The sequence below is a fragment of the Lepisma saccharinum genome, chromosome 2 (assembly GCF_977018435.1).
Source record: "Lepisma saccharinum chromosome 2, izLepSacc3.1, whole genome shotgun sequence".
NCBI lineage: Eukaryota > Metazoa > Arthropoda > Insecta > Zygentoma > Lepismatidae > Lepisma > Lepisma saccharinum.
In genome coordinates this window covers 144,680,576-144,691,816 of record NC_139230.1, presented here as the reverse complement: position 1 = coordinate 144,691,816, position 11,241 = coordinate 144,680,576, and the positions used below count along the sequence as shown (strand labels likewise).

The following is an 11,241-nucleotide window of genomic DNA, read 5'->3' as shown; positions in this document are numbered from 1 at the left end:
CTCCCCATTTAAATTTTACTCCCTTAGTTTTTAATTCATACAGGGGTGCCATTAATTCTTGGAAATCAGGAAAAAAATCTGCTGAAATATGATAGGAAACCACATAATTTATTAAGACTGCATTTGTTCTTAGGCTTAGGAATCTTTCTTATCGCCTCTAAACGTTCTGGGTCCATATTCAATGTACCATTTCTAGTAATAATTCCTAAATATTTAATTTCATTTTTCATAAACTGGCTTTGCTCTGGTGAAATTTTAACGCGCCATTTACGAAATCTTTCCAATACAGTAAGCAAGTTTTGCAAATGTGATTTCTTATCTTTACTAAAATAACCACATCATGAGCGTAGAATTCTAGAATAGTTTCCTTGAGATCCCCTAGAATTTTATACATTAATCTAGACAAACAGCTACTTCCTATCGAAACTCCAAATGGTACGAGTGTACTGATACAAATTAGAACTAGAAGCAAAGGTTGTTAACGGTTTGGATTCTTCTGTTAATTTTACATGGTGAAAGGCTTTTGCTATATCAAAAACACTATATATAGAACCCTGGCAAAGAGGTGTTAGTGTTTCTTCAAGCACACTATTTGGAAAATAATCATAAATTAACTTTTTATTCAATTCTGAATAATTACAAACAAGCCTGCTCTTATTTTTTCCCTTTAACTAGGAAACAGGGACTACAATAGTTGCTAGTAGATTTTTCAATAATACCCTTCTTTAATAAGTCCTGTATGATTTCTTCTATTTCAGGACGTTTTTCACGTGTCATAGGATACGGATTAACCCTAACAGGAATATTATCTGTTACTTTAATTTCATATTCAAAATCCTTTACGCATTCGTATCTCACTCCCATTATAATATTACAACACCTTAAAAGGTATTATGATCTTCGATTACAAAGAAATGTTTCATTAGTTAGTGCTACAAGAATTTTTTTCAAGAGTTGTTCCTAAAATACTTTGCTACGCATCGGCTAACACACTCGTGCACAAAAATAATCTTACTTGTTTAACATAAAATGTCAGATGTGATTTTGTATATGCCATTGAAACGTATATGTATTCATTCGAATGTATTGGAAATGAAAACACACATGAATGTGAGACATTCCATTCCAGGATGAAACCTTTAACACATATAACAAGATAGAAATGTTATACAAAAATTATACAATTGTTCTACAGTTACAGTTTTAAAAATTAAAGTAAAACATTATAATATATGCAGTGTTATATAATTACAAAGTGTAAGACTAACAAGGGACGTTATCTAAGTGTCCCTCTCCGATTTCCATGAAACTTGGCAGGTGTATAGTGGGGCCCAAAGGAAGAAACACGGGTTTTTTTGTTTCAGCTAAAAAAACTGTTTTAGGGGGCAAAACCCCCTCAAATGTCAAGATGAGGACAAATTGAAGTGAGGATCTGATCCCTGTGTCCCCCTCCGATTTCCATGAAACTTGGCAGGTGTGTGTATAAACGGGCACCAAGAAAGAAATATGTGTTTTTTTTTGTTTCAGCTAAAAAACGGTTTTAGGGGGCAAAACCCCCTCAAATGTCAATGTGAGGACAAATTGAAGTGAGGATCTGACCCCTGTGTCCCACCGATTTCCATGAAACTTGGCAGGTGTATAGTGGGGCCCAATGGAAGAAATACGTATTTTTTTGTTTCGGCTAAAAAACGGTTTTAGGGGGCAAAACCCCCTCAAATGTCAAGGTGAGGACAAATTGAAGTGAGGATCTGACCCCTGTGTCCCTCCGATTTCCATGATACTTGACAGGTGTGTGTATAAACGGGCCCTAATGAAGAAATACGTGTTTTTTTTTTTTTGTTTCGGCTAAAAACTGTTTTAGGGCGCAACCCCTCCTCAAATGTTAATATGAGGACAAATTAAGTGGGCATTTGACCTATGTGTCCCCCTCCGATTTCCATGAAACTTGGCAGGTGTATAGTAGGGCCCAAAGGAAGAAATACGTGTTTTTGTTTGTTTCAGCTAAAAAACTGTTTTACAGGGCGAAACCCACTCAATTGTCAAGATGAGGACAAATTGAAGTGGGGATCTGACCCCTGTGTCCCCCTCCGATTTTCATGAAACTTCGCAGGTGTATAGAGGGTCCCAAAGGAAGAAATACGTGTTTTTTTTTGTTTCGGCTAAGAAACTGTTTTAGGGGGCAAAACCCACCTCAAATGTCAAGATGAGGACAAATTGACGTGGGGATCATCTGACCCCTGTGTACCCCTCCGATTCCCATGAAATTTGACAGGAGTATAGAGAGGCCCTATGCCCCCTGTTTCTTCCTATGCCATATTTACGTGGTTTCGGGGTCAGATCTCCACTTCAATTTCTCCTCATCTTGACATTTGAGGGAAGGCTTCTATACACCTGCCAAGTTTCATGGAAATCGGAGGGGGAGACTTAGACCTCCCTTGTAAGCGTATTAATTAATTACAAATCGCGCACGCGCGCACACACACTATATATATATATGTATATTAGCAGGTAACAATATGTTATAAGCACATTCTTACTTTCCAAAGAAGCACATGTGGGATGGCAAAACGGATCCGGATCCGAAAATTCCGGATCCGCGGATCCGAAAAATTTTAGGATCCGGATCCTTAAGATCCGGAACCAACCGCATCCGGATTTCGGATCCGCCAGGATCCGGATCTGGCCATCCCTAGTCCAGAATATCTTGAATGAAGTCCTTGGGATCCAGAACGTGCTGTAGAAAAGGAGTTACTACTATCCTGAAAAATGTCAAATCCATTAATAATACTGCCACTATTCCACAGAATAGGTACACTATTTTTCGAATGTTTCAAAGTCACTAAACCATTTTCCAAATGTTTTTATTTGAAAGTTTAATCCTAATACACAGTCTATAAGTAAGTTCTTCGCAAAATAGAATTCGACAGGCCATGACACTTCATTTCACTAATGGTAGCACTACTTTCTTATGCATTTGCAACACCCTTGAATTACCAACTGTAACTTGAAAGTTTACATCCTGTTCCTTACATTTCCTGTTCTTTTTAATATTGTCCCACAAGGATTCTTTCAAAAATATTGTGAGTCCTCCCTGTATCCACACAAGCTAATATATCTTGTTGAGCAACCATACAGTTAATGAAAATAGCGTGACACTTAATATTAGGAGAATTGCTTCCTATTTTCTGCTGCATTGCAAACATTTTTCTTTTTAAAGGGAAAATATTTTCTCTATGATTAAATCCCTGGTACGTACTTACGGCACTGATTAACTGTTCTGTCTTTATTCTGGGGTGGTAGAGGAGAATGAAAGTTCACTTTTTCACTTTTAATATTTTCAAAAAAATCCTGTGCAAGCTTATGATATTTCTGGATATTAGTCAAGGCCACTTGAATTTCAGCAAATGAATTAGGAATAACACCACCAAAAAAGAACCGTTCCGAATATTTAGGCAACAAACGTTCCAAAAACAATTTGCATTTCCCCTCTTCCGTCCACGAAACACTAAGTGGGCAATCGGATGGGCACAGGAAATTTTGGGTGGGCGCTAGCGCTTGTTCTCTCGAACAATTTTGTGGAATTCGAACTTCCGATCGTTAAAACCGTTGACGAGACCGCGTCTATCGTTAACGGTGTTTTTAGCATAAAGCTGTGTTTGCTTTATTTCCCATACGTGTTCCGCTAGAATTCGAATCAGCGGATCTTTCAGATCCACTGAAGGTCGCTGGTGTAATTTGCTTTTAAGAAGCTACTTGCAGCATCCCGGCCGGAACCTTTCGGCGACGTGATTAACCTATTGAGTTACAGGTGTCCCGGGTTCTAGTCACGCCCTCTTTTGTTTGTAACATGTACCCGACCAGTCTAGTCAATTGTAGAAGACAATTTATTTACACCAACCCAAAAATATAGTGTTAAACAAAGGCGGTGAAAGGAGAAAAAAAATGAACACAACCAAAAACCATGCACTTAAAACTCTAAACATACTGGATTAGAAGCAAAACAATTAAGGCGTGCATACTAACAGAGGTCAGCTGATGCTGATTAACAACAATTTTCCATGGTTCCTCCGTAGCGGTGTTTATCACTGTCACACGGAACTCTCACTGAAGCACTTTAACACACGTGAGAAAAAAGGAAAAACAGAGGCGTATTGCCGATACCCTGTCAAGGAGTCAGTCCCTCCTGAACATTGTTTGGCACTCCAAAATTGTTCATACACTTTGAACCGTTTGTTATATATGTATTAGTAATATACATATACTGATAACAGCATTCTTGTTCGAAAAAAATTGTCAAGTCTTTCTGCGGGTCATAAAAAAACTGTTCCCTGATGTTACACTGTTAGCTTGTAGTTTATACACTAAGTACTGGCTTAAGATGTTGTGAGGCCAGTGGGAACAGAAAAAAATACACTAGTAAGCATTCGTTAAGAAATGACATCGTCTGCTCCTTTAGAAATCGCTGTGGTGAGCGTTCATTGGCTAATGGAGATCGTTGTGGAAGGTCCGACGACAGGAGTCATACCGAGAACCGACGAACATGCGGACAACGCGAACACACGCACACACGACACACAAACACTTGGGGCGTATCTTGGCTTCCTGGGGTTAACGGACGGCGACGGAACTGTTAATTCCTGAAGGCGCGACGATATCACTCGGGCGAACTTATGCGAGGACGACTTCAGCGATGAAAAAGGGGGCTGCTTTCGACGGGGGGGTTTGACCAGTGGATCCCTGGTACTTAGGAACATGCCGAATCTGCATGGTGAGAAATGTTCTCTCGAACAATTTTGTGGAATTCGAACTTCCGATCGTTAAAACCGTTGACGAGACCGCGTAAAGCTGTGTTTGCTTTATTTCTCATAGGTGTTCCCGTAGAATTCGTATCAGCGGATTTTTCAGATCCACTGAAGGTCGCTAGTGTAAATTGCTTTTAAGAAGCTACCTTCAGCATCTCGGCCGGACTCTTTTGGCAACGTGATTAACCTATTGAGTTATGACGCCAGGTGTCCCGGGTTCGAGTCACGCCTTCGACGTGATACGGTGTTAAGTAAAGCTAAGGAAAAGTTACTTTCGGTAGACACTCTGTCGTAATTAAATACTTTGTGGGGATTACGATATGATTTGAGGGCGCGAATGATATGATTTGGGGGGACGCATGATATGATTTTGGGGGAAGTGCGTCATTGCCCTTGGAGGAAATGGGCACCCCTGGGTAAGATCGTCCTAGGAAAAGATTACCCCCCACCCAAAAGTTAATTATTACTTGGTTTTCTGGGTAAAATCAGTGGCATAGCAACATATCGCGAGGCCTTGGGCGAGTTTAGAGTGCGAGGCTCTCATCTGTTCTTAATATTTGAAATCTCAATGTGAATTGATACAAAATGTTCAGGGATACGTCTGCAATTTACCACACTTAAATAATAATAACAAATAGTGCTCAGATGTGGATGAAAAACCATCTATTTTCTGAGCCTGAAAACAATGCCAAGCCTGATATAAGTCCGTTTCACTTCAATTAGAATCAGAAAACACTGTTTTATTTTGCATTTTTTTTTCATTTTACTGCTGTTTGGCTTTTAGGTTATTTTTCAGTATATTTTTCTCCTTTCCTATTGTTTCATGAATTTCAAATGCATTTACTAACAAAACTTACATATTTGAATTTCCTGCTATGTTTTTTTTTTTAGCACAATATTATTCTTAACTTAAAGGTTTGGCAACGGATTAAAATACTTTGTGTGAAGCCTACTATGAGGTTCCGTTGCTGGACAATATTTTTGCTTTAATCTGTAGTTTTAAAGTAAAATTCGTCTCAATATTGAAAAAAGATATAGCCTATGCTCTGATGGACGTGAAACAACTGTATTTTCAGTTGCTGGCTGACAATAGTATCGTGGAAGGCCCACTCTGAAAGAAAATTAATTATACAGGCATATTTTATGTAATCTTGAAGTAAAAATAAAGACAATTACATTAGCACTTAATTGCTTTACCCCTTTGCTTCAGTAGTTTCATTTTCATTTCATTTTCATAAATATCTTTGGGTCGTTTCTGACCATTTTTAGCTCGTTTCTGACAATTTTTAGGTCATTTTTCAATAATTTTAAGGTCGTTCCATAGGTCATCTTTTGGCATTTTTTAGGTCATCAACTTCAGAGCCCTAATACGTAATAAATTACTGACGAAAATGATGTTTATTAATATGCGACGAAGAATTTTACACTTTTCAGAGGTATATTCTTGTAAAACACTGCTGGATGTTTTAAAACCAAAGTAGTAGTAATAATACGTTTTTAAATAAGATTTTCAGACACTAAGACTATGCTAACTTTTTTTTAAAGAGATGCAAAGAACGAATATCTAAATATAACCTATATTATTTTAATGAGTTTTTCTTTGTCACCTTATTTCAAAATTTGAATGATGTAAATATCACAAACCATGGCATGAGAATAAAATATCGAAGGACGAACATAAATTGTCTGTGTTTAGCAGAGCAGCAGAAGGGGGCGCTAAACCACAATCCTGGCTAGAAGGCCAAAATATCTAGCTACTAGACTGCCTCCTCCACACATTCGGTTTCAATACCAACAAATTGATATTGTTGGACCCATAACTAACACCGATTACAGCCATCACACTTTCAATGGTGATCCTCCAGTCTTCCATTATCATCTTCTTCACTTTCTCCATCAATGTGGCATAATTTGTGAAGGACGGTCTCCCTGTCCTAGGAGCATCGGAAATTACCATGTGGCCGGTTTGGAACTGCCGTTTCCACTTGAAAACCATCTCATAGGATGGGCTTTCCTCCCCGTATACTGCTTTAATCTCATCGTAAATTTGCTTCGCTGCTTTCTCCTGGAGATGCAGGAATTTGATGACGCTCCGTGCCTCAATTTTGTCAATCATTGCACCTTCCTTTGTTCACCTGTAAACTTGGAGAGCAACAAACAACCAAAACAGACAAAAAATTGTGTGCTTAACCTAGAAGGGCCATTGTACAATACACATATCCGAGTGGGTTTCATATCCACTTGACTTGGCCTGAATCACACTACTCTACACTATCTTCCAGGAGTTCTTCGTAAGTTACAATTTTGAGCAAGATAGTTTTTCTGTCGTGACTGTTACTGGAAGAGTAAGAAATAAAGAGAAGACGGTACATGCTGCAGAGAACACTGGAAGCTAGTGTAGAGTTATCAAGGAGAGGAAACTTTGACAAAGCACTTGTAGATGAGGTGATTTCAGATTTAAGCACATTCCTCAATTTAGAAGTTGATCAGCACATTCGGAGGATAAATCATCTTTGTACTCGTTGCAGAGGACAATCGCTGCATCTGAAGCTGTAGGAAGGAAGGAAGAACTCCTAATATTATCCATGCCCTCCTTGAGTTGACTTGCTCCGTGGCAGTTGGAGGTGTTTTTATTGTTAACATATTAAAATCGGGAGTATAAGGTCAAGAGAAAGAAAAAATACAAGACAAAGTGCTTTTTATTCACAAAAATGATAAATGGATAAAAATGTCCGAGCAAGTTATCGTAAATTCTTGCGCAAATGTTTCATATGAGAAATACAACAATAATTTTACATTCTTCCTGGCCCCCTTAGGTTTAGGGCATGCTTGCGTGTATGTTACGCCTCTGCTTTGAAATAATACTTCAAAAACTAAAATTTAAAGCAAGATAAATGTTTTAATTTTATTGTGCAAAAGAATTAGCCTTTCCCATCAATTTTTCTCACTTCTATTTATTACATTTTCGTATGGAACCTATGGGATGCGATGCCCCTTCAAGCGCGAGGACCGGGCGGTCGCACACTTTGCCCACCCCATGCTATGCCACTGGACTATCCTCGGGCAAGTTACCGCTACCAAAAAGTGCGTTATTACGTGAATTTGTGGTGAAACGTGGTAAAAATATCCTAGGACAAATTTACCGCCTACCCAAAAGTTAGTTAATACGTGGTATTCTAGTGAAGGGGGTAAAAATATCCCAGGACAAGTTTACCCACTACCCAAAATTTTATTACTATGTGGTTTTGTGGTGAAAGGGTGTACAAATATCTTAGGACAACTTTACCTCCAACCCAAAAGTTCGTCATTACTTGGTTTTCTGGTGAGTGGGTGAATGGTGGTAATAAAACCCAGGACAAGTTTACCCCTACCCAAAAGTGCGTTATTACGTTAGTTTTCTGGTAAAAGGGGGTAAAAATATCGTAGTACGAGTATACTCTTACCCAAAAGTTCGTTATTACGTGTTTTTGTGGTGAAAGGGTTTAAAAATATCCTACGACAAGTTTACTCTCTGCCCAAAGGTGTGTTATTATGTTCCTTTGTTGTCATAGGGGGTAAAAACATCCTAGGACATCTTTACACCATGCACAAATGTCTCTTTTTTGTTTCATTGTAGTCATAGGGAGTAAAACTATCCTAGGTAGGACAAGATTACCCCCTACTTTAAGTTGCGTTATTACATGGTTCTGTGTTGAAAGAAGGTAAAAATATCCTAGGACAAGTTAATCCTCTACCCTAAACTTCCTTATTATGTTGCTTTGTGGCAACTTTTGGGTAGGGGGTAAGTTTTCCTAGGATATTCTTACCCCCTTTCATAACAAAACCATGTAATAACGAACTTTTTTAAAGTTATTTAACAGCAACAGAGTTTTCTTCTTTCTTCACAGCATTAAATAAGGTTTCATGCTTATTAGGACAGTTTTTTATCAAGTGCAATGGAGATTGACACCGATAACAACGTCTCAGCACCTGTGATTTCACTACAACTTTACTGTTTTTAACTCTAGTTTCAATAGATCTTTTCTTTTTCTTTCACTATTTCTATAAAAATTCCTAGAAATAATGGAGGCCTTCTCAATTTCATTTCTAAAATATTTCTAGTTCCACAGAGTTACATGGAATAGGACGAAACATTAATTTTTCTGGTACAGTTGGATTTAATTGTTCACATAACATACCAAACATTTCTATTTCAGTCCATCTTACATTTAGCAGTGTTTCCTGTTTCTTACGTATTCAAGGCGACTTTTGTTTTCTTGCTGATTTAATATAACATTTTTTTTTGTAAAAGTTCATTACGGCCCACTGATGTTATATAAATATCCAAAATTTGTGCTACAAAATTTCGCCAATTAACACTTTCATTTATTAGTTCAAGCCATTTGTTTTTCACATGCACGTGAACTTTACTTAGGACTGCGACGAAAATGTTGGGAAACGGAAACAAATTTAGTTCCAAAATCTTCTGGATTTCAAGAAGAAATTTAAATATGGATACAGAAAACAAATTTTTCATTACTGGCACTCACTCAACACATTTCATTAACGTCTCCCCAGCAATTTGGGAGGATACCCTTTGCATAGCCTGGTGAAAATTTATATGCTACCAACTTGAATCAGTGTGTAAATTAACAGGGGGTATGCAAGAGATTACCCTGGGCCCCCCAAAAAATAATAAATGTCTGGTAAAAGAAAATTATTTTAGCTCTTATAGGGTTTTTATCACCTTCAAAAAAATAGAATTGAAATAACATAGTATATCATTTCTTAACTATGTATGAAGAACAAGGTTGGCATTTTTTAAAAAAATTAAACAAAATCATAATTTTTGTTTCAAACATGTTTTAAACAAATAAAATCAGGAACAAACCAAAAAACATGTTTTAAACAAATAAAACATTTAAGACATAATGAGAAAAGGTTTGCTTTTTGATAATAATGATTAATAAGGAATCTGTAAATCATCCAAGGAAGGACTGTATATCCAGATGTAAAGTAAATACTTTATTAACTTCTCAAAATATATATTTACGTTACTCTTAAATCTTGCATGTAAGCCATTCAAGAAGATTCAACTAATCCACTAAATAATTTAAATTTGTGTACAGTATATCAGAAATTCAGACAACTATCTTTTTTGTTTTTACAAATGCCTGGTTCATGATCACTTTGGCTCTAAATCTACACTATTTACATTATATACATTACATTATAAAAATACTAATCTGGAACATGGGAAATATTATAAAATTCTTATTATTACTCACTTCTTGATACCAAAAGGGTGTGTAAGGTCCAAAACCAAAAGTCCAGACTAAACCATTATAGAATTCATGTAGTTAAACATGTATGTAATTTACATAACATTTGGCATGACCAATTTGGATTTGCAAGAGGTACAGCCCATGATATTTTTGGTGAAGTGACAAATGTGTATGAAATGATTGACATGCACATTGTTTGGCCCAATGAAGTAAAGCATGATGAAATAACAAGGGTTATTTTGAATTTTATTTGTGGGTGAATTTGTATATATTTTGGAAATTAAATTCTCATGTTGAAAAGAAACATAAACAATACACATGGTAACTCCCTTGACTCTTGGTACCATTATGAAATATTTTGCACAGTGCCAGCCTCAGAATCACAATATTTGTTACTTACAAACCAAGGCTACATAGAAAAATAGAAGGGTATACATTCTGATGTTGAATATCAACAGAAAGGCTAATGATGGACACTTACTGTAGCAGATGTTTACAAGAAAATAGTTCAAAACATGCCCATGCATAAAGTATTTAATATACAATTTCTAATGTAACTACCAGTAATACTCAGTATATCAAATTGAAGTTTACAAAGAAGTGAACAAAATTTTAAATTGCTTGCTTGTCCATTTTTTCCATTGTTAAAAAAAACAAAACATATTGGTGCACTACTACAAAAATGTTGAATTTTCAAGAAGAATTTTAAATTTCCCCAACAGTTTGTCTACAAATTTGTAGAAACAAAATTCCCCGAGTTTTCCAGACCAGGTAATTGTAACATGTATGTAAGAATATAACTGTATTTTAGATAAACCTTAAACTTAGAATCCCACTTACGCAAGTTTTTAGAATATTCATTTACAGGTTCCAACTAATAAGGGAAGGGGGAAATTTAACAGAAACTGACTGTTGGATATGAGCATCAAGGGCAAGCTTTTATATAATACTTGCAACATATTGACTAATGGTAAATACAGAATTCATCATAACAATTATAGCATAAATAACATGTAATCATAGTAAAATTTAGTATGTTTTAACCCTTGTATAATCCTAAAATTTCCACAAAAAGTAGTAAATGCCAATAGCCATTTACTGTAGTAATTTCTACGATAACTATTGATAATATTAAGTGTATCAAACTGAAGTATAGTTTGTACACAACAAATTTA

The 11,241-nt window shown here is 36.4% G+C and overlaps 1 protein-coding gene across 1 annotated transcript; it reads right to left on the bottom strand.

Annotated features, from left to right (window-relative positions):
• Nucleotides 1–6,552: 6,552 nt before the first annotated feature.
• Nucleotides 6,553–6,918, bottom strand: LOC145983686 (protein GVQW3-like). Its single transcript, XM_083116742.1, has one exon. It carries the CDS (start codon nucleotides 6,916–6,918, stop codon nucleotides 6,553–6,555), a length of 366 nt encoding a protein of 121 aa, XP_082972868.1.
• Nucleotides 6,919–11,241: the final 4,323 nt, after the last annotated feature.

Bases quoted from the DNA above. Each gene is read 5' to 3' on its own strand.
- LOC145983686 (XM_083116742.1), bottom strand. From the start codon at position 6,918: ATGATTGACAAAATTGAGGCACGGAGCGTCATCAAATTCCTGCATCTC.